Here is a 25,238-nt window from a genome sequence, read left to right on the forward strand (position 1 = left end):
TTGTTGGACTCTTCATTATTGTATTATGTGAGAATGGACATTAAGGTACCTATTATTGCAATGTGAATGCGATTCAATGTTTCAATCAATTAACAATTCACAAATATTGTATTATTTATTTACATTTTTTTAAACTTAGTGAACCAAGAGAGGTTCAATATTTCTAGACACACCTTTAGTGCTATTAATATGACAATTTTTACTTCAATATTATATTTAACAAACTTGTTTAAGCTTTAATACGGATACCTACTACCTAATCATATTTTTTTTATGAATAAAATAGATTTTAATGATATCCCTGATAACTTTTTCTTGGTTCACTCTCATAGAAAAACAGAATTACACCTGACATTGTGCCCCATACGAGATTATGAAAAAATCTATGACAATTAGTAATTTCACATCCTATATATACATCCTATATTATGCCTGTTTCAAGAACGAGAATAGAGTTCCTATAGTTTGGTTAACGCAGATTTTCAATTAATTAAAAAAATTAAATACATTTTTAATCACATTGAATAATGAAATTATTTATTAATGATAATTATTTATTTTAGTTGTGAAAACAGTAAAAGCGGAGAATAGACAGTTATAGAGGACTAAATGAAGTCAAAGAAAACAAAATCATATGTTACGCTGAAAAATGCAAAATTGTAAATACAAAGACATTTTTGAATCTCATTCGAAGTGTCGGTGACTTTAGCACTCTAATATAACCTTCTAATCTCTGGTAAGTCAGCGGGCCTACCGCAAAAACCGAAATTTCATTATCTGCCTCACACTCTTGCATATTCGAGCTATAGAGAGGCAGATAACGTCTATTTTCGCGGTAGGCCCTTAGTTCTTTAATTACGTTGTATCACGTTGGTTTTATTGTTTTGTATCTCGTGCTCGCCCATCGAAGTGAAGTTGTACATTTGTATGGAATGAGAGTGAGGTGTTGTACATTTTGTTGCCGGCTATGGATTGAATTAATGAATTAAATCATCACAAACTATTAAACTGAGTTTTATTTAATATTATTCGCCATATTTTCACCTATACGTTATCTCTTGTACAAACTTCCAAGAGTTGTATACAGGTCTATTTTATCTTCCCGAATTTGTAAATGGAAGAATTAACCCTGTAAACGCTACGCCTATTATATACTTACAGTAGGAACTCACTTATCCGGAAGTGCAAAAAACCGGCCGTTGAAGGATTACAGAGGAGGATAATTATAGAGCACCCGATAATTGGGTCCCTCTTGGTATACAGATAGTGCATTATTGTTTTCCATCGTATTTTCTCGGAAACGTTCGTATTTGACATGACTGAAATAGCAAGACACGTTGCTCCTACCGATACTATTATGTTTTACATTCGTGAAGGAAAAAATAAATAAAAGTGAAAAATTATATATTAAAACTTTGCTTATTAACTAAGAATAAAATTTCTGCATAAAATATAAAAAAAAACATACAATTACATACTAGTTTAAATATGATTTTCATTAGGTACGACCTTGGTAAGACATTCCAGTATTACTCTTTACGAGTAAGGAGACATTTAAATATTTTTTATAATACAATTAAACAGTAAGGAGACTTCAATCGTGCCAGCAAATGAAATAAATAACATAAACGATTAAACATCTCATACATGTATCTGCAAATTGAATAGCTTATTATGAGCGTATCCCACTTTTTCTAAAGCCTGAACGGTAATTTAAGATCATTGTCAATAGAGGGCGCTGTTATTCTAAGCTCATTGTAATAGGGTGACAGTTCAGTATAGTATGAAAAAAATAGTTCCAGTGAAATTCCGCAACATGGCGCGTGATCATATATTTCTGGTCAGGCTTTTCCACGAATTTTCAACAGTAGAATTAGTGAGGTTTCCCTGATCCTTAGTAGTAGTCGACAGTCGTTGTTCCCAACAACATTACCTATTAGATACAATTAATAGAAAGTACCTAACTTTAACCAGCCGTTAGAAATACCTATTTTAGTAAAAATGCATCGTCCATGGCATTAAAAAGGAATGGAAATTCTTAGTAATCTTACCTACTAGTAGGAATTTGTGTTAGTTTAGTTCATATTAATAATGGAATTTATTCATAATTATGGCTGTCTTTATGCAAAATTATACGTAGTAGAATTGACAGACGCGGATCTACCCAACGAAGGCTTGGGCGGCAGCGGAGGTTTGTCCATAGGCGAGCCCAGGCCGGAGTCCTCAAACTCGTCTACCTCCACCAGGTTCTGGTCAATGTAGGACTCGGGCGCGGCCTCGTCCACAAGGTTCTGGTCGATGTAGGACTCGGGTGCTTCGTCGAAACTCTCGTCGGGCTGGTCGATAATCTCGACCTCTAGGGAGTCGTCGAGGAACGCCGCTGGTTGCAACCTGTGAGGAATTTAGGAATGGAAATAGAAGTGTATTGTTAGATTTGATAGAGAGCGACTAATGTGTGCGTAGGAAGAAATCAAGCTTTTATGGTTAGATGGTCGGTCGAGCGTAACACTGGTTGCTACATCAACGTCATCGTCCTAGCGTTATACGGCTTTTTTGCCACGTCTCATGTGAGCCTGGGGTTCGCTTTCGCAACTAACTCCGCTTATGACACCCATAAACGAAACCGATCGTAACTATAGTTCGTTTTTTTAGCATTAGAAAAAAGGTAAACAATCTTGATGTGCCTTTTAATTGAAAAACACGTTTTAAAAATAAGTCACGGCAAATATGTAACAATTATGAATCTAATACGATCATTTATATTCTTCTGCTTTCATAAGTAATAGTTACTGATTTTTAAAAAGCGTTTTTCAATAAAGAGACATGTCAAGATCGCTTACCTTCTTTCAAGTTCTTTCTAATGCTAAAAAAAACGAACTATAGTAATTACGGGTCTTCTGTTTGCTTGTTGATATCGATTAGGGAATGCAAATCGGTTATTTTTTGTATGGAAATAACCGCGGTTTCGGTTAATAACCGATAATTTCCATACAAAAAATAACCGAAAATAACCGATTTGCATTCCCTAATATCGATGTAGAAGGAAATCAACTCAATAAGTAAATACACCCAAAAGTAAGTAGGTAGGCTTTGCTCACCAATCTGCCTTTTACAGACATAGAAAATGAATAACTGAAAAATAAGTACCAACATTCACGAAGAAGACACACACAATAAGAAAGCACCCAAGCCATAATAGATTAAAACTTGTGAAAAATATGACTAGGGTAATTCGCCAGCAACTGGTCACTTTTAGCTGCTTTTAGTAACTGGCCGCCCTAAACTAAAAATGAATTGTATTCACCTATAAATTGAATTAATTTTAGTATAAGGTTTCAATAACTGGCCACCTTATACTAAAATGAATTCTATTTATAGGTGAATAGAATTAATTTTTAGTTTAGGGCGGCCAGTTACTGGCGAATTACCCTATAGGGAGATATTTAGAATGAAGAAAAGAGTATTCAAATAAAATACATACTTAGCTTTACCAATTCCGTTTTATTATTCATTAATCAGCTTACAATTGTCCATACATTAGTGACCCTAGCGCATAATCTACGTCGATACATAATGTAGGACCCCTCTGTCATAAAGCGGTCAAATAAAATGGAATATCAAGCGAATTGATCCATTTGATTAAATAAATCTAAAATATCGGTAATAAAGTAATATTTTTCATAATAAAAATCTTAACAAAATAAAAATTTACATTTAAAAATATAGTAAAATTAAATCGTTGTTTCCCGAGGGAACGTCCTCAATAAAATGCTCTACAAAAATATTTCACAAGACTTAAAATAACTTAGCAAATATACATTCAAAATTTTAAATATATATTGATTAGGGAATTTATTAAATAATGGTAGAAATGCCAAAAGGGAATGCCTATTGTGTTAGGAATGTAGGATTTATATCGGTCGTCATAAAAATAAAAGGGTTTACTATCTTACACATACACAATTCCACATTCACGTTATTGCCAATTCCCACACAAGCTGTTTTAGAGCAGATACTTATCAAAATTAGAGAGTTTAATCTTTTGATATTATATTTACTTTAACATGAAAATGTTTAAATAAGAACGTTATTTTACAAGTAATTACCGTTATACCGTTTTGATGGTATATTAAGTGTAAATTAGCACAAAATATATTGCTTAAATTAATGTTATCTGTAGATAAGTTAATGTGTTTTATCTAGGACACCGTTACGTGCTTGAGCTAAATGTTCTAATTCACGATAAAATTAAACCTCTAATATAAACACAGTATATGTCTTAAACAATAACATAACACCCTTTATAAGAATGATAACTTTGTTTGGAAGCCAAAAATATCAAAATTAGCGTAAAATTGTATCAGCCTACAAAATAAACGAGAATCTTAACCGAACTAACCGCGATTGCTTGAAAGCAAGTTCGTTGTATAAGTGTATAAAACATTGACACGTCGTAATACTAATCGATAAGTACTAGTGTAAGCCGTTAGCTTGACTACAGCGGCGTTGGCAACTCACTGCAACCCTCATGTATATTTTAGCTATCAGTCTAATCTAAAAACTTATACTATTTCGTCTAATTTCAGGGTAGAAATAGTACAAAAAAAATTGTTCCCATCATTTTCAAGAATTAAGCTTTTTTATACGTCATAAAACTAAAGTTACGCATAAAACTAAGTTTTCTGAAGTATTTGAAATAATATTTACCAAATTAGGTAAGACAATTTAGGGTTCAACAGTAAAGTTAGCGCTATATCTTGAAAGGCCTAATATTAAATAAGTTACCCTTAACATACATTGTTACATACACATATTATTTATATATACTTAATATAATTCCCACCTCGCGAGCAATTTCTTCATTTAAATTGATTTAATTGTTATCCTTGTTACATGGAATGGGAATATATTTTATCATATTAAATCAATTTAAATAAGTTTCACGGGACATCACAAAGTACCTTACCCATGCTGTGCGGTTAACTAACAAATGTGTTGACACTATTTTTCCCTTTACTAAGACATTGTATAGTCTTATACTAAGTGCAAGTGACATTACTGTTTTCCATCGTATTTTCTCGGAAACGTTCGTATATGTCATGCTATTACAGTAGTACTTTTTGTTCCTAGACTGACTGAAATAGCAAGACACGTTCGTACGTTTCCGTGCATATACGATGGAAAATTACTATGCACTACATTTGTAACACTTATGAGTTGACCCGTACAGCACATACTTACATATTAACTGTATAAAATGATCGGTATAAATCAATTTTCATATTTATGAGCGGTGGCGGAAAATCTATAATATTGCTTGTACCTTTAGGTGGGTTATCTTTTATAAGAACGTCTATTGTAGGCCAGTTTTGTAATAAAATGTGACGTTTTCAAGCAAAGGGTACATTATCGCATACCATAAGGATGAAATTTGCTTGTATCTTTATACTAATAACCTGTCAGTGCGTCCTTATGGCAAGCGACAATCCGGTACCTTTTGATTAAAAACGACACAAATACTTGATTTCAAGTAAATTCCAAGCCTATTGCTTAGTCTAAAAGTGTATATTTTATTATCATTATTAACTTTAATCAGAATCATTTATTTATATCAATGAATACGAGTAAACGAATAAAACTTTAGCACATATAAACATGAAAATCATTTTTAAACATGATTATTGCTTAAAATAAAATGGATTGAATGATTAATCGTGATACATATATCAAAGACATACAAAACGTTTCACAAAACCTTAACCAAAACTCATTAGAGACTTCCATACAAAAATGTCACAAACATTATAGTGGTCTCAAAACAGTCTCTAAAAAGTTGCGAGCAATTGTCACAGATAATACAATACCATACAAAACAACCTGTCAACAGACCATGTCATGAGTGCATTTAGATAATTCTTATACAGAAGTAGTGCTTAATTGTTTTCCATCGTATTTTTTCGGAAACGTTCGTATTTGTCATGCTAGTTCAGACAACCTCAGTACTTTTTGTACCGAGACCGACTGAAATAGCAAGACACGTTCGCACGTTTCCGTGAAAATACGATGGAAAATTATGAAATTATGCACTACATCTGTGCTTCTTAAAATAAAAGCAGAATAGTGAAAATATTCCGTTACGCTTGATTAAATTTGATTTGCCATTGTCTAAATACACTCCGATGTAATCACAGATCCGGGTCACCAAATCCCAATCCAGCATTTGAAAATAGTACAATTACATATAAATTGGTGTATTGACTGATTTCCAGTCCAAATCTTGGTACCAGTGAGATTCGTGAAGTAAGCAGAATGATGGTAAAACAAGTCAAAGATTCAGGCGTACAGTTGGGTGCCTGATGTAGTTTTTTCAACCAATTTGCTTTAATTTCTTACAATCTCAATGGAACTAAGAGTTGAAGCGTTTAATTTCTAGAGAAATCCCTTACGGCCACTGGTAAACTTACTTACTGTTGGTTTTTTTTAGCAATTTAAGTGTCATTCATTTCGCGTTGTAACAAGCTTATTTTAACCCCTAGACTGGAGTCTCGCGGACGCGATATTGTGTCCTAAATAGTAATCAAAATTACATAAACTAAGCTTTTTATTTCTTCTGTGCTCGAAAGTTAATCAAGTTTCAGCCATTGAATGTCAAAAACCTCTACGCGTGTGATATCGCATCCGTAAGATTAAGAGAGACCTCACACCAGCGTCTTTTGAGTGTCGGTGTCGCTGCGCAGTTGCGCCAGCGTTGCGTCGAGCAGCCGCCATAGGGTTGAGTAGACGCTGACGCTCGGGAGCCGCTAGTGTGGGGTCTCTCTTAGCGGCAGCTTTACTGCCAAAGCAATATCGCGTCCGCGTCGGCTCGAATACCTCGGCGAGTGGCATGGGAAGTAGCGAGGAGAGTAGGCAGACTACAGTGAAATTATTCTAACATCACATATTTGACAGTTATGAATTCACCCTTATAGATATGATGCTAAGATCTACCGTTTAACTGATAGCCTTAAAGTCATATATATAAGGGTCAATTTGTAACTGTAAATATGTGATGTTAGAATAATTTCACTGCAGTGTGGCCGCGCTACGCGTCATCGGCCACCATACTGCCCTGCATACTTCCCTCACTACTTCTCATACCACTCGTCGAGTGTACCCGGGGTATAAGAGTCCAAGTGGCAACAAAAGTAGTTCCCGTCCGTTTTCTCGGTGACTTACGCGTGTACGGGCGCGTCCATGGCGGGTATGTAGTCGAGCGCCATGAGGCAGGCGAACACGGTCATGATCATCTTGGGCTTGCGCTCCGTGATGTCCTCGGGCAGCGCGTACACGCGGGCGCCGCAACGCCGCGCCATGGAGACTGCGTACTTGGCGTTCGCCAGGTTCTCCTGCGAATACATAGCATTGGTCGTAAGCAACAAAAATATGTTATGATGCACGCTTCTATTGCCAACTATACTTTCTCTCCTTTGCATGTCTATCAAATATTTTACGAAACCTATTTTATGAGGCTATACTCAATGTATTGATGTTTTTACATCAAAGAGTTCCGACTATCTTCCGACTGCATCATCATACCAACTTCATGTTAGCACATTATTGCATTGTCATCACTCATCGGAAATAGGGAAGTATGCCAAATATCAGCTCAACCAGACACCGGGAAGTGGTTCAAATTTAAGTTACATGATTTTCTCATAAACAGTCAATTACGACAATTCTAAATTAGCCAACAAACAAATATATGACAATCAATACCTCTTCGTTGCCGCCCGGCAGCACCAGGTCGTAGTTGATGGAGCCCGGCTTGATGGCGTCGATCAGGTCGATCACCACCTTGCCGTCCGCGAGCACCTCATCCTGAAATTACAAGTGTTTGAAACTTTTGATTTTGATCTGAAAGCTTCTAATCTAAGGTTGGTATGTGCACTGCGTCTCACTCTCCCAGTAAACAAAATGTAAGATGCAAATACACATTGGACAAATAAATTGGACAGGGGGAATACCACCCTAAGACGATTGTGACTGTAAAACATGAACAATATCAAAAACGCAGTAAATTTTGAAAAATATTCTTATTCTGGAAACGGACGGATTTTTGGTTTCATCAAATATTTTTTTAAATAGTTGTCTTTTAAGATGACAAAAACAGATGTGTTTCGATAAACTTTTAAATTTGATTTTAAATATATCCCATAGAAAGGTGACATTGATTGCTAGTATTTTATTTAGAACATGACGATCATTAAGAGATACTCGTACTAAGTTATTACCGTATTTTGTTTTGACATGAATGGATAAATTGTTGACATAAGATTAATTATTGCAAGACATTTTTTTGTATTAAATAATATTATGTAAATATGAATGACGATCATAATATAAATTCGTGTAGATTAGTCTAGCATAATTTATAATGTAATTTAATATTATGAGAATAAATATCTAAATCTAAATCTAAATCTATTTCACGCTATTGAACCCCCGTTCCGTCCGTTAAGTTTCTTGGTACCTTATTTGAGCGTTGAAGGGTTTGCCACCTTGTGGTTTAAATATGGTCAACTCAAATTTACCTGGAAGCTCTTGATGGAGGAGTTCTTGCCAGCGGAGGCCAGTTTGTTGTTGACCCACTGCACGATCTCCTTCTCGATGATAGGGTTGCCCGTATTAGCCAATCGCGTCAGCACCGACAGGGTGTAGGCGCTAGTTGTCAGCATACAACAGAACAAGGGTTGTGTATGGTAGTGTTACCTGGAAGCTCTTGATGGAGGAGTTCTTGCCGGCGGAGGCGAGCTTGTTGTTGACCCACTGCACGATCTCCTTCTCGATGATAGGGTTGCCTGTATTAGCCAGCCGCGTCAGCACCGACAGGGTGTAGGCGCGCATTAGTTGCCAGATCAGCGCTGAAATATTACATTATCGGTTAAGACACGAATTAAGATCTCTTGGATTTATGAAATGTTGTCAATTCATAAAATCAAGGGGAAAAGAAAACTTCAAGCCCGTGATTGTTTGGATACCACCCTAGTCGCTGTTGAAACTGAACCCTAATAGATACTAATAGTGTAACGCAATATACTCTTATTTCTAATTTTAGTGATTTAATTACTTAAAACATTTATTCAATAAAAATAACTCTTAAGAAATATATAGCAGATGTAAGAAACTAAAACCCATTCTGAGCCATACCGGGTCCAAATGTCCCCATCACACTGGCAGCGTTACCCCGCTGTATGGCGATGGAGATAGTGATTTAATTGTGATGTTTTCATACAATATTATTTGTGATCCTGAAGCGTGGCAATCTGGCAACTAAAATGTGTGATTGACCAGATTGACGCATGAAAAACAATGTATTTCTTATGAACTGAAATACAGGGTGGAACAACATAGTTGAGCAATATAAGTGTAATGTGTTACCTTGAGAGAATGGATGAAGATCAAACGTGAAAAGAGCATACCTGGGCCGCCCAGCAGGAAGACGCCCCAGGTATCGCTGGTGCGTCATGGTGGAGGCAGATCTGCGCGAACTTCGAGTCAACAATTGGCGAGAGGTCGCATAGGACCGGGGAAAGTGGCGCTGTCTTGTGTCGGAGGCCAAGTCTCATTTTGGGTCGCTGAGCCAACGGACTAAGTAAGTGTTGTCACCGAGGACTGCTTCGCGGCCATTCTACTCATTGCGCCTGCAATACAGCACCGCAAACCATGGTGCACCTGTTGGCATGCCCCGCGTGCCCGTACTCCTGCTCGGAATCTGACCTGAGAGACACGACGGTCAGGGCTGTCAGCACCGCTGCTTTCTGGGCATCCACTGTTTAGAGTTTTAGAGGAACCTCGACACGAGAGAAGAAGTTACCTAGCGTGAGCGTGGCGTTGCCCTCGTTGATGTCGGCGCCGGCGATGCCGACGAGCGAGAAGCCGAGCTGGCGGCCGAGCTCCACCGCGTAGTTGCAGTTCTCCAGCCGCTCCATGAACTATAGCGTGTTGTTACCGAGCGTGAGCGTGGCGTTGCCCTCGTTGATGTCGGCACCGGCGATGCCGACGAGGGAGAAGCCAAGCTGGCGGCCGAGCTCCATCGCGTAGTTGCAGTTCTCCAGACGCTCCATGAACTATAGCGTGTTATTACCTAGCGTGAGGGTGGCGTTGCCCTCGTTGATGTCGGCGCCGGCGATGCCGACGAGGGAGAAACCGAGCTGGCGGCCGAGCTCCACCGCGTAGTTGCAGTTCTCCAGACGCTCCATGAACTTGCGCAGCTTTGAGAACTGACGGTGCACCTGGACAACAAGTCACATTTATTACATTAGGTACTAAGGGCCACCTCACACTAGCGTCTACCGATTGTCGGCGTCTAGTTAACTCTATGGCCGCTGCTCGACGCAACGTTGGCGCAACTGCGCAGCGCCGCCATTTTCCATAGCGCTGACTAGACACCGACGCTCAAAAGACGTGTGTGTGGGGTGGCCCTAAATCAATCACATCGGCGTTTTGACCATCTTAGATGTATAGTATATAGCATATAGCATATAGCAAAGAAAGTGCTCGTAAATCGTAGTCGTAAATCACGACATACAGTTTTATTAATACATTTTGTCAGTAATGTGACGGTTAGGCGTTACTGAAACACGACTTAAGTCGCGCTTTAAAGTACAAGTTTAAATGAAAATGTCCTAATGACAGAAGATGCTACATCGTATCCTCCTGTTAGGTTGGCGGTCGTAATCCTGTCAGGTTGCTCACGTGTCCAGTAGGTGAGTAGACGGACAAGACAGTTACCTTCTTCCAGTTGACGATGCCGGGGCGGATGATGTCGTACAATTGGAAGATGACGAGTCCGTCCGTCAGGTCGGCGTACAGCCAGTTCACGTGCGGCGCGACACCCATCGAGTTCATCCAGTTGCGGTACGCTGGAACATACAAATATTTGATTTTAAATTTCTGTGCAATCAAATAGTGATTTGAGCGTTTTTTTTTATTTTTTGCCAATTTTATTTATTGTGACCTTTTTGGCACTTTTGTGTTATTTCTACTCAGAATCACGATTTCTTTCGATCCTAATGGGATAAAAAAAATGGCACAGAGTTTTTTTCCTATTATGTTCCCATTTCCCCATATACTTTGTATGGCGGTAACAAAAAGGAAAGTTTGAAAAATGTATGGAAATTTTAGGACACTTTTTTTCTCCTATAAGGATGAAAAGGGCTCGCGATCCTGACTAGAAATAACAAAAGTGGCAAAAAGGTCACAATATATAGAAACGCTCATTTCTGAAATTTCTGTGCAATCAACACTTACACTACACTGCGTATTTTAACATCTATTTGGCATCTTGGGCTCATAATAGTTAGTTGCGCCATAGACGGCAAAATGACTGCGAGGTCCACTTGCGGCGCACTTCGGCGTCCTTAGTCTCAGAGGCCATGACCTCTTTTGACTCTAGGATAAATACACTCCTGAATGCGTACTAAATAGAACTAATATGTGGCGCGTAGCACACAGTAAAGTATTGCTGCAGACAAACATGAAACTCAACCAAAGTCATTCAGCAATTGTATCATGCCGCTGCGGACAATGAAACTGGTTTATTGTGTCAAAAATGAGACGGTCAGTCTACCAATGGGGTTGGCAACTGTCAACGGTTTGCATAGATGGCGCCATCATAGCTTGCCCCCTTTTCTATGAGATCTGGCTTAAAGGGCTGGCATCCTGGGCATTAAAAAAACAAAAATTTGACACAATTCTAGGGATTGACATCTGCTAAATACTTCGACCGGCCAACCCCATTTTCTATCATTGTGGTGACGAAGTATACTGAGTTGGTAATAAATAAATAAATTGTATATAAAACACTACTCATGAGCTCCATCATCCGACACATGGATATGGTGCGAAAAGCTCTTGAGTAGTTGACGGATCTTTTGAAAAGGACAAGTGCGAGTCGGACTCGCCTACCGAGGGTTCCGTAGTTTTTAGTATTTGTTATTATAGCGGCAACAGAAATACATCATCTGTGAAAATTTCAACTGTCTAGCTATCACGGTTCGTGAGATACAGCCTGGTGACAGACGGACGGACGGACGGACGGACAGCGGAGTCTTAGTGATAGGGTCCCGTTTTACCCTTTGGGTACGGAACCCTAAAAAGATCCCTATGGGTCGAAGTGTATCCCCCCAAGGGCCCCCGAAAACAATACGATAAGTATACTAACTCTTCTCCTCGCGGGTCTCGTCCAGCTGGTGCAGCTGGCCATCGTCCTCGCTCTGGCGCTGCAGGCAGGGGTGCTGGTTGAACAGGTTGGCCACGAAGGCGAGGTTGAGCTTGTAGACGCCGCCCACCACGTCGGCGGGCGACACGAAGGCGCGGCAGCGCAGCTTGGCGGCCTGCTGCAGCATCAGCTCGGCACGACGGAGCAGGTCTTGTTCCTGGAGTACGGTAAGATTTTTATTTTATTTAGTAAATCTCGGAGTCAGCGACGGCCTGCTGGAAGTTGGTGCAGCTTGGTGGTGGACTAGACACCAGGTGGTTCCAGAACTTACCCTGAGAGCGTCCAGGGTGACGTTGGCGTCTTGAGGAGCGATCTGCTTGAGCAGGTAGGAGTAGATCTCGGAGTCGGCGACGTCCTGCTGGAAGTTGGTGCAGCTGGTGGTGGACTAGACACCAGGTGGCTCCAGAACTCACCCTGAGGGCGTCCAGGGTGACGTTGGCGTCCTGCGGCGCGATCTGCTTGAGCAGGTAGCAGTAGATCTCGGAGTCGGCGACGTCCTGCTGGAAGTTGGTGTAGCTAGTAGTGGACTAGACACCAGGTGGCTCCAGAACTTACCCTGAGAGCGTCCAGAGTGACGTTGGCGTCTTGAGGAGCGATCTGCTTGAGCAGGTAGGAGTAGATCTCGGAGTCGGCGACGTCCTGCTGGAAGTTGGTGCAGCGGCGCGTGATGCCGGCCGACTGCAGCTGGTGGTTCACCCAGCGCAGCAGGATGGCCTCCGGAGACAGGGCCATTAGGTCCTCGATGCACTCCTGGAAAAGAAATACATCAAATTAGAAAAATCGATACCACATCACAAGAGAAAGGTGCCTAGAGAAAATCCAAGGCAGTTTCTGCAAATAAGTAAGTTTATACAGACCGAAATTTAAAATAGATCTAATTTGATCACATGAAGCAGTTCTTAACCTAATCTTGGGGGTGATAGCTCAATCTGTGAATTATCCATCTTTCACTAGCAACATGGATCAATAACTTTAATCAAAAATTATCACGGGCATGTCTTGTACCTTCCCTCCTGCCTCGTCTGCTTTTACACGAAAAATGCGTTCTGTAATTTTCCAAATTACTAGGTAACCTCGTAAGACCCAGGACAATTCGAATTGAATTTGTACTTGTATAAGTAAGCGGGACTTATGAGGATAAAGTATTGTTTAAAAAAAAGATGCTGAGAGTTTCTTTAGGTAAGCTTACCTCATCGTTAAGCAGTTCGGTGAGGCCAGGACAGTGCTCCAAGGTGATCTGGTTGAACAGACCGATACGGATGATCTGCCACAACAGACCCAGCACCAAGTGGGGTTTGCCTGTGAACAAGTAAATGACTGTGTTGTTACACTATAGCTTAGTAACTTCATTATCATATTATGGTCATGGAAGGAACAAATTCAGAAATCTGCCGCGCAGAAGCCTGTAGAAAGGTCTTTTATTCCATTGTATTTTGTGAATCTATATTTGGACAGTTTGATTTTAATTTGGCAAGTTTTGATTTGAGGGCAGCTAGAGGTTACAATAGACACTGTACAAAGACACCGAGAGCTGAATGTATGACTAACGAAATAAATCAGATTCGATTGTTAATATGCAGAGCCCGGAATTCTCGTAGCATTTTTGAGCTGTCATAGGGACTTCTCGTTAATCGACTTCCGATTATACATATTTATATCGATAAATACAGAATACAATATGTAAAATATTATTACGAGTAGAAGTAAACAACATGCAGTCTTATCGCGAATGAACGATCTCTTCGAGATAACCTTTGGATACCAACTTTTAGTTAATTATAAATAGAAATTAAAATAATAATATAAAAGGCATAAGCAGTCCACAAATTATTTATAACAAACAATAAAATATTATTATTTTAATTTCTATTTACTTCTACTTCTACTCGTAATAATATTTTACATATTGTATTCTGTATTTATCGATATACATATGTATAATCGGAAGTCCCAATGACAGCTCAAAAATGCTACGAGAATTTCGGGCTCTGTTAATATGGGTATATCATAAGTAATCATAAGTACCTTTGGCCAAATCATGGGCATCGATGTTGACGATGTTGCAGCCGATGGCCTGTGAGGAAACTAGAGCCAGCGTCAGGTTCTCGTGCTTCGTGTAGAGAGTGAGGTTCTTCTTGTTGATGGCGCGCTCGTCTATCGTGTCGGGGCATGAGTGGTTTATCACTTTACTGGAAAAAAAATGTAAAGTTTTATAGGAAACAACTTGGTAATATTTTTTTGCCGTTTCTTGCGGCATTGTTTTTTGCGGCTAGATAAAACAGTGATTTTGCGATGAGGATTATAATGTTTAAGACCGCGAAGGCATTTTCTTAACAATGTGATGATGTTTTGATTAAACGTCCATATAACATAAATACATATATTATAACTTACCTAATCCTTAAATTATGTACATTCTGATTAGACTTCTGACCAATTGGAATACTACTAGTTATCTTATCTTTTTGTTTTCGGGGGCCCTTGCGGATACACTTTAGGGATCTTTTGTGCAGTTACCCCAACTCAAATTTCATTGAAATGATGACGTACAAATAACACTTGCACTGCGTATGCTATCAAAATCGTTGAAGACTATTCTTGGTCTAGCTCTACTATTTTTACCTATTGCATCATAATAAAATTACGATCTAACGGGTGAAAATAGTACTTTAATTAAGATATTGTTATAGGTTATTATTTAATATGCCAACGAACCATCGATAACCTTAATTTGGAAGATAATTAACGAGTTTGAACTTGAACTTGATAAACTTCCGAAACGACCTTGTCATGTCGAATCAATCAGTGAACGGGGGATTTTAACCGCTATATTATAAGAGTACCGCTATATTATCGGGGTGAAACAGCTCGCCTTTTTTATTAGTTAGCGGGATGGACTGTGTGAGAGATGATATGAAACGAACGCAAGTGAATGATGAGATGACGGGCGAGAGAGAGTTATTGAAGAAGAAGACATGCTGCGCCGAACCCAAGTGAATGAGACAAGGGCAAGAGAATGATGAGTTAGCGTTAGTTCACTCTTTTCTGTATAATTGAGACAATAGGGATGTTTCCTGTACTTTAAATAAATTATTTCAAACCGTGCACGAAATAAAGCACCAGATAATTATTAGAAAAACATAGATAGCAGCTATTTTTAAACACAATTTGTATTTAATAAATCGGATTGAAGTATAAAAAGTGGGTGAGTTTACCGTGACGTCACAACATTCGTTTTCATATAAATTCCATATTAGCCAATCGTTTTGACAGTTCTAAAAAAGAAGCTGATTTGACTAGTAGGAATGTAGCCTATTGTTTTTGCAGTAGCAGTTCAAATGGGATATGCACGCAGCTACTGCCCTTATAAGATGAACCCAATATCTGGGGTTAAGGACGCTAGAAGCATTGAGTGGACACAGAATATGTGCGACCGCGGTTTTGTGTAGAAAGATATACGTCGTCGGTGAAGGCCTTTGGATTGCTATGATGGTTATATTACGGCTGTGAAGCATTCGATGTGCGCTACGGCATTATTATATGGGGATTTTTTAAACATTAAAAGAAGATAGATATGACATTGGGAAACATATTTTTGCTGTATTTTTATATTAAAGTCATTAGAATAACTATAAATTAGGGTTTTGGAATCCTAATTGTATATGTTCTAAATTGATAGATACCACAGAATCGATTTTGATGCACGATATCTCTATCGATTCGTTATTAGCCGATGATGATTAATTGTTCCAAAGTCCTAAAAGTTATACCTACCACAGAATGAGACCGTCCTTCAGCTTCTCATACAGCTGCTTGCCCTCGGCGTCGATCGGCAGCAGGTGCTTCAAGTCGGGGTCGCTCTCCAGGTTACTGTTGATCCAGCCCGAGAAGGCCATCTGCTCCTCGAGGCGAACAGAGTGTGTTGTGCCTGGAATTTACAATTATGGTTAGTGAGAAATAACAATTAGGTAAATAAGTGACAGGGCAAACGATAACTAAAAAGGCACTTCCTCTAATAGGCGCCTGGTAGGTACTTTTAACCCACCCACGAGATGGTCTTATGCTGTGAAGAGGGTGGTTGGCGGTAACACGCAGTGCGTGACTTATGATCGCACACTATGGAGACGGAGCACACATGGTCGCGATCCTCAGCAATGAGGGACGGAAGAAGAAGAGAGATACTTTAAACACTAGTCTTTCATGCAAAACACATATTACAATAAATTACATTATTATAATTAAGTCATACAATATACATGTCAAACATTAACGTAAACCTTATTTCTAACAAAATTGATTTTTACTCAGGTCAAATTTCAATTAATCACCCGCAGTTGTCAAGAATTCAAGATACAGCTTAAAACCGATTAACACGCCTCACGAAAACACCTATACTATACTGGAATATATCTGAATCAGCAACTGGCGTGTATAAATCGTTCAGCAGCAGTTTGTATGGATCACGAACATCACAATCCAGTATGACTTGTGTCGATAAATATTGAAAACATCTATCATTCATATCATCATTATCATTTATTCTATTCTATCATTTGATATTTACCGGTCGCTTTTCTGTGAAGGAAAACATCGTGAGCAAACCGGACTAATCCCAATAAGGTCTAGTTTACATTCTGGGTTGAAAGATCAGATGGCAGTCGCTTTCGTAAAAACTAGTGCCTACTGCCTACGTCGATTCTCGGGATTAATTGCCAAGCGGACCCCAGGCTCCCATGAGCCGTGGCAGAATGCCGGGATAACGCGAGGAAGATGATGATGAAATATTGAAAAAATCTTACCATCACTGGACGCTTCGCTCATGCCACCCAGATGTTCCAGGTTTTCCTTTTTACTGACAGCCTGTTTGAATGTGCTGGACACCTGTAAATTCAGAAAAAGGTTTTAACTAACTTGATTTTGCACGCTCTAGTAACAATAGTATTGCGATAGCTGTTGAATAAATATAGTTTATTTCCCTATAATGGATATAAATAAAATAAAAACTTATATATTGATTTGTTTGCTATCGCTATAGTTGTATTACCATAAATATTTAATTTACCCCTCTATGGTTAACTCTGTGGTTATGGCTGATAGAACAAAAATAATGTATGCAAATTTCACTTTATGTTTACAATGGTTTATATTATAATAAAGATAAATAAGAATCACGTTGCGCTACATTAATTTCCATAAACATAAAACGCAAAAGGCCTGTTCACAAAGGCGTCAAAAATCTCAATTTTATTACAAACGCTGAACAAATTTAATTGGTGTACAGAATTAAATGCGCGTTAAACTGGTATGTGTGTTTAACAGTACCAATTAATTTCACGGGCAGTTTGCACAGTTCTTAATCATTGTTGCCGTTTTTTCTAGTTCTTTAACAGTGATGATGATGATGATGATGATGCTCTCCTGACCGATTTCGGCCCCAGCGACTGTGTGCTCTGGACTAGGCAATTTTTAGCTCGTGTTATTAGAGTGTAGCTGATCCACTCTCTGATGCGCTCTTAGGTGGCTCACGTACCCTATCTTCTTGCTAAATACTCGAGCGCATTTTGGGCACGTCAGCACACCACCTACATAGTTGTAGGAAATTGAGGTTGGCGGCCGAGCCTTAAGCTCATCACGTTTTTTGTCGAGCTCACTGCGGCGTTCCGTCTCAAAAATGTCTCTTTCAAAAATGTGTCTTTAACAGTATGTAGATTAATTTGATGGTTCAATGAACTAGAGGCGTATGCTCTGAAAAATGAAATCAACTCTCATTTTTTTGTCCTTTTCACTTGCAGTATTTGTAAATGCTGCGTAACAGAGAAAGTTAATTTATTTGGCTGATATGCAAGGCAATGAACGCTAACAGTTCCATTTAGTTTTTTCAATGTATCTGCTTAAAGAGTTTAATTAAGACTTTAATTGATCTGAGTACCTACCAGTGGCGGCGCGTCCATTAAAGCCGATTCCCACCGGCTTGCCTGTTTTTGGACGTTTGAGCAGAATTGTAAAGGAAATATGTAAGCCAAATTAGGCGGCTTGCCTATGGATATGTTTGACGCGCCGCCACTGGTACCTACTGAAGTACTGAAGGTGAAAGGAGTACATGTTCTGATAGAAATCATTAAAAAGTTATATTTAGTACTTATGAAGTCGACAATGGTACATTTACTAAGTTGTCCTAATTGATTTAGTGTTGATTATGGGTTATTACGAACTTAGATAGGTTATGTACCTATATAGAGATAGACGTTATCTCTGCTGGTGTCTTAGGCCGAACTTATCAAAAAGTTGTGTTGCTTCTGTTTTGCCCTTAGAGCATTTAATAACTGGAGTCGCCTTTAAGAGCTTACCCCTCTGCCGAAAAACTTGCACAAGTGTGCAAACTTTTGTATGGACTGACATGGCTATTTGTACGTTACGTACAAATCATGAAGAAATAACAATACATTTGACGAACCCCTCCCCCGCAAAAATCGGCAGACTGTTTCGTACAGAAAATAACAGCCATGACGTCTCCAGTTCATGCTCTAAGGTTTTGTCTGGCCTGTACCTACTGACTTATCCGTATTTGACATAAATAAAACACAATTACTTCTCTCTCTATTGACACACATTTAAATGAGTAATAACGATTTGATTGGTTGATAACAAGTTTAATGGCCATTTGAGCGTTAAATCGCTAAGAAGATTCGGTTTATTGGGTTCAAATAGATTGACACAACCTACTTGATGCAATGTTAAGCGTTTCATGAAAGTTCCAATTGATAGTCTCGAGTATAAAACTGATTATGAGTTACGCTTAGCGCGTTCATCAGCATACTTAAATCGTAACACTTTGAACACGTTCCCAAATAACATCTTGGTGTAACAAGTGGTGCTGAATGGGTAAAGGATATAGGTTTTTTTTAATCATATCGAAAACATTTGAGCTACGAGTACATTTATTGCTGACATATCTCGATCTGAAAGATGATGATCTCGATCTGTACGAAGACGATATCTATCTATATTACGGTCGAGATACTGTCGCGCCGCACCTGAGCTAGGCCTACTGCCAGCATACGCTCGCAGTAGCCCTAGCACAGGATTAGTAGGAGTAATTATACCATTATACAATGTTTGTTCCAGTGACATCAGATGAAGCACCCCAACGAGCTTGTAAGAGAGCCCAGGTCATGGGAGTCATGGAGGACCATGGAAATTGGCCGAGCTCCAACGCAACGGAAAAAAGGAGAACGAATTAGTAGCGTTTCTGAGCGTTTACATCATCGATTTTAAGGCGTCAAAGTCAGGAATATGAGCGATTAGATCAAAGCGCTTTTATGAGACGAAGTACGTGGTGTACTAACCTGCTGGGCCTTGAGATTGGCGCAGAGCTCCTCAAACTCCGAGAGAGACATGCCGTTTTTGCGCGCGTCGCCGTTCATACTGCCGTTGACGTCGCGTCCGTGCCTCGGTAGTAGCTGGTCGAAGCCAGGAAGGCTACTATTAATCCTCAGCATGTTCTGAAACTAACCTGCTGGGCCTTGAGATTGGCGCAGAGCTCCTCGAACTCCGAGAGAGACATGCCGTTTTTGCGCGCGTCGCCGTTCATACTGCCGTTGACGCCGCGCCCGTGCTTCGGCCCGTTGTCGTAGTACTCCTCTATCATACACCGGACCTGGAAACAGAGGAGATTTGTTAAATGCTATGCTACCGTAAAACCTCCTAACTATAGTCCAAAACTCCCAAATATGGTTCAAAAATAACTGTAAATTTTTTCGTTGAGGTGTGTCTTTTACTGTATTTTTTGTAGTTCTAAGGCTAGGTTCAGAGTAAATCAAAAGGAACATAGGTATTGATACTTAATTTCCTTTTGAACTCGTGGACCATAGTTGCAGTATTGGATATAGTTGGGAGGTTTTACGGTACGCTTGCTGCTCCAACCACGTGGAAATAGGACTTCCACTCCCAGCAACTAACGGGTCATATGTCCAAGTCTCAACCCTCACCGGTCTGTTTATTCCCTGCTTTTTAAAAGTCATTTTTTTTTATAAATAAGAGGACTGTATCATTCCACTCCCAGCATCGAACGGGTAAATGTACAAGTCCCAACCCTCACCACCTATACATTCCCAGCATTTTACGACTCAATTTTGATTAAAAAGTACCTAGTATAGCGGTGAGTTGGTGACAACAAAAAGACAGATTCGGATATTAATATGAATGGTACGGTTGGCTTCGCAGTCACCGCCGGTCACTTTAGCACTTAATTTTCTTAATGAAGTTATTTTCCCTGCAGTGGCATTTTACGTGTTCCTGTTAAATCACAGCTCACGGTCCTGCATACAATCCTGCAAGTCTTGAAGCGGATGTTAGAGTGAGAATGTAATGTAGATATGTATTACCACCAAATTCAAGCTGTCTCACACGGTGACAAGATTTTACCAAAGATAGAAAGAAATAAAATATGTTTTACAAATGGATTCTAATTCATTTCATAATTATTGTGCATCAAGGTCACGAAGCCTTATTTTGAGAGAAATGGTTTTACGTTAAATACTAGTTATTTAGTCACTTGCCATTGCCACTTCCAAATTTAGTTATCTTTCCTTCATATCGGTTTCGACCTTAATCAAATTCTTTGAACATACTATATAAAGCTTCATAAAACCTAACAGTGCATTGCTTTGTTCGTTGTTTGTATCTAATAAGATTACGTCATAAAGACGTCGGCTTTATTAAATATATCATTTTATGGACATAGTTTAAGGAAAATAAGTGCCTTAGTGACGAGTTGTGAACCGAGGAATTTGTCATACATATGTAGGACCACATTTATTAGAAATATACAGTCGATTCCTGGTCGTTTACGCTAAGCGATACCATAAATAGACAAGTAATGCAGCAAAGGGTCTAGCAGGCTAAGGAAGGAGAAGTGGCCCCTGTGACGAATATCGGATTTTTATAACGTCATTTGTTGGCTATCTTATAATATAGAAACACCTTAACTTTCAGCCCCCTATCTTGAACCGTCACCGAGATAATGTCAAAAACGTCATTTTATGGACACATTTTTCAAAGTCGTTTTTCTCCTGAACTATATAAGGTAGAGCAATCAAACCAAATCATAGTTACAAATAATGAGTAGGAGTATAACTCAGATTTTTTTAAATATTTTATTCCCTGAAAAAATAATGATTAAAATGTCAGAGAATTTTTTGACAGCTCATTTCAACAAGTCATTGTCAAGGTACACCTATGGAAAAATTAACATAAACTGCAAATAGTATTAGCTACGACCATGCGAAAAATCAATTCAATATAATTGGTGCAACATACTTAAAAAAAAATGTCAACGAAAGTGTTTAGCTATCAAAGGCGTCTTTAATTCTGAAGGAGATTTTCTGTTTAAATTAGGTTTAATTTCGTTGCCTAGCAACAGAGAGTGTTTATTTTGAACTTGACGCATGGCTGTCAAAAAAGGTTACTCAACTGCTGCAACTAAGATAACATTTAGTTTTTTTTAAGTATGTTGCACCAATTATATTGAATCAATTTTGTGCGCATGGTAGTAGCTAATACTATTTGCAGTTTATGTGATTTTTTCCATGTACACCTATGGATTTTTTTTTACAATTAGTTGTTGAAAAGAGCTGTCAAAAAATTCTCTGACATTTTAATGATTTTTTTTTCAGGGAATTAAATATTTAAAAAAATCTGAGTTATACTCCTACTCATTCTTTGTAGCTATGATTTGGTTTGATTGCTCTACCTGATATATAGTTCAGGAGAAAAACGACTTTGAAAAATGTGTCCATAAAATGACGTTTTTGACATTATCTCGGTGACGGTTTAAGATAGGGGGCTGAAAGTTAAGGTGTTTCTATATTATAAGATAGCCAACAAATGACATTATAAAAATCCGATATTCGTCACAGGGGCCACTTCTCCTTCCTTAGCCTGCTAGACCCTTTAGAAGGCAGCATTTTATCTTTTAGATACCTTCTACAATATTTCTTAATATTGCCAATACTTATCTTGGTTACTTCTGCACCAAATCAAAGCTTTAGTCCTATTCATCTTCTTGACGCTTACTTGCTTACACCCTTCTGGAGGCCATAGGGCCTGACGCCAATATCAAAGAAATTAAAATCGTTATCTGCATGTCTATCGCTATTGCTTAATCGAGCAACAGAGAGAGGTAGATAACGGTTTTCGATTTTTCGATGTTGGCGGTAGGCCTTCAGAGTTCGCTCAGCAACCGAAGCACTGGCTAGCCTTGTCAGTCAAATACAATAAAAACGGAAATCTTACAAATTTAATTGAAAATGTACCAGTCATTTGATGCTTCGCAAAGCGCGTCGTCGTCTGTTCTTAAGGGTGGTATTCCACCTGTCCAATGTGTATTTTGTCTCACACTTTGCTTAATGAGAGAGTGAGACGCGATGACATTGGACCTAGATATTGGACAAATGGAATACCACCCTTTTAGCAGTGAAAAACATTAAAACTGGAAAAGGCTGGGTCTCCGGTTGGCGCTGTACCCTGCGTTCATATTGCGTTGCGTGTAGTGTACTAGTGTAGTTATATTGTATGGGAAAACAACAAAATTGCTGAACGTGAGGCTCCAGCGTAAAGCGTCAACTGAAGACGAAGGAAAGAGAATTGGAAATAAATGAGACAAGTTACCTTCCATTGTGGTATTTTGTAACCGACGCTGTCCAGCGCGTCTTTAAGCTCCTTCAGGTCGATGTAACCGTTGCCGCTCGTGTCCAGCTGTAACAAGAAAAACAAACTTATATATAAACTGAAATAAATGTCATATACTAAGAAAAAGTGACCAAGGTCTCCAATGCCCCAGGCTGGAATCGAACCAGCGTCAACGTTCTGATACTTCTAAAAGTAAACTTATAATATAACGCACTGTAGTTATGAAAATCGCTTAAGATCAACGTGGCGAAGACCGGCTTCACTCAGGGTTGTCCATATTTTGATTGCCAATCGCGATTGACCGTTTGACATTGTGTCCTTTTGTGACATTGTGACCGTTTGACATTGTGACATTACCTATGTGTTACAATGTCGGAAGATTAAAAAAGTTCTACCGTAAATATTACGTAATGATAACGGGGTATAATTTTATACATATACATTTTAATTAAACGAGAGTAAAGTTAAACTTTTGATTTTAACACTAGACAGCGTGACGTGTTAAATAAATTCTTAATTCGTTTTTGTTGCGCGGACAACCACGGCAGTATAAATTATGCGATTTTTTACCGTATCACCTACGAAATAAGGGCGATATCATGTGTTAATGCCAATGTGGGCAGTACAATAAATGATGACAAGTAAAGAATAAACAGCCTTGGCTCTCCTTTTGCGTACTATAAGCAGATTTATGGTAATGGATAAAAATATACGATGACAAAGATTCGATGTCCTGAGGACAATGTATTCGTAGGGGCCCACAAATTACCAGTTCGCCGGACGATATCAGCCTGTCAGTTGTTCGGAACTGTCACCTTTTGCATTTAACTGGGGGCAACGCTTGTTAGCTGGGACAAAGAATATGTGGTAATCATTTTGTCGATACTCACATTTTTTTAAATAAAAGAAATACTAAGCGAAAGAGACTCGAAACCTTACTAGAGTTCGTCTAACCTTAGAACCGATTGAATAGATCAAAGTGAGGGAGTGTCTTTATAAACGTCAGAGAAATTTGACATTAACGATGACATCGCCACACTTTGTCATTCCAAATGCCATGCAGTTACCTTGGTCCGACTCTAAACCTTTATCCCCTTATTCATAAAACTTTACGGGCCTGATTTAGTTAAATTATGTTTTACCCCTTTCTTACAAATACATAAGTCAAAATGACAAACGATTTATAGCTAATTCAGGCCAGAGGGGCTACCGCGAAAACCGAAATTCGCAAATTGCGGGGATCTTTCTCTTTTACTCCAATGGATGCGTAATTAGACTGACAGAGAAAAATGCCCGCAATTTGCGAACTTCGATTTTCGCGGTTATAGCCCAGTAACGCGTTTATGAATAACGCCATAAGTCACTACCCAGACTTATGGTGAATTCACCATATCCTTCGTTTTACTTTGTCCATCTTTAAAAACTTTTGATCGTCATCAAATAAAAAAGTACGCGATTAACGCGAAAGTTAGTGACACAATTTCACCGATTATAATTTCTAAAATTTACTTCATATTAAATATTTAATTCATAAACATAAACCGAAGAAATACCATCATTACGTATACAATAAACGTCATTCATGATTCATGCTCATCACATTCCAACTTTACGACTACTTAATCTTAATCATTTAAATTCCTCTACCCACAGACATGTAACTTGTAACATGGTCTTCTATTCCCAGAGTGACACAGGCCTACGTCACAATAACATGGCCGCTATATATAGCGCTATCGCATATTATCATATAGCGCTGTCGCATGATGACGTAGGCTTGTGTCAGTTAGGTGACCTAGAAAAGACGGGAATAGAGTACCAGGCGGAGTATATTACTTGTAAGTAATTAATTAAAACGACTTATTTTCGTACATAAACTCTTTTATTTATTTATTTAATCTTTATTGCACATAAGAAAACACACTGTACAAAAGGCGAACTTAATGCCATAAGGCATTCTCTACCAGTCAACCTTTAGGCAAAGCAGATAAGTTGTAGGCGGTGCAAAAATATGTGGTATACTTTGATGATACAATTACGATTAATACTTTGATGATTAATTATTTTAATTTGAGATAGGAACGCTATTTTTAATTAACAACGCATATTCTTTATAATTACTCGCCTCCTTTATGACGTTGTCGGTGCCCTTAAACACGCAAGGTTTCATAACAAGATAGTTAACGTGAGTGAGTCACTATGCAAAGTAGGTATATCCGCATGTCAGTAGGTCGAGAGATTGAACCGTTTCCGTGTAATTTTCTATGAGTCTTCGTGTATTTTCACACTT

The 25,238-nt window shown here is 38.8% G+C and overlaps 1 protein-coding gene across 1 annotated transcript in view; it reads right to left on the reverse strand.

The window, feature by feature from the left end:
* Positions 1-2,105: 2,105 nt before the first annotated feature.
* Positions 2,106-25,238, reverse strand: part of LOC134801521 (plastin-2) — a 72,994-nt gene continuing 49,861 nt past the window's right edge. Inside the window, exons 2-15 of the mRNA XM_063774133.1 lie at positions 22,928-23,014; positions 19,773-19,916; positions 17,059-17,140; positions 16,034-16,187; positions 14,285-14,448; positions 13,449-13,558; positions 12,815-13,009; positions 12,203-12,416; positions 10,771-10,901; positions 10,124-10,271; positions 8,749-8,900; positions 7,756-7,857; positions 7,216-7,385; positions 2,106-2,391 (exon numbers count right to left, since the gene is read on the reverse strand). Coding sequence (XP_063630203.1) covers positions 2,121-2,391; positions 7,216-7,385; positions 7,756-7,857; positions 8,749-8,900; positions 10,124-10,271; positions 10,771-10,901; positions 12,203-12,416; positions 12,815-13,009; positions 13,449-13,558; positions 14,285-14,448; positions 16,034-16,187; positions 17,059-17,140; positions 19,773-19,916; positions 22,928-23,014 — 2,124 coding nt within the window. The 3' untranslated portion in view covers positions 2,106-2,120. The remainder of the gene's footprint in view (positions 2,392-7,215; positions 7,386-7,755; positions 7,858-8,748; positions 8,901-10,123; positions 10,272-10,770; positions 10,902-12,202; positions 12,417-12,814; positions 13,010-13,448; positions 13,559-14,284; positions 14,449-16,033; positions 16,188-17,058; positions 17,141-19,772; positions 19,917-22,927; positions 23,015-25,238) is intronic.

The sequence above is a fragment of the Cydia splendana genome, chromosome 22 (genome assembly GCF_910591565.1).
Source record: "Cydia splendana chromosome 22, ilCydSple1.2, whole genome shotgun sequence".
NCBI lineage: Eukaryota > Metazoa > Arthropoda > Insecta > Lepidoptera > Tortricidae > Cydia > Cydia splendana.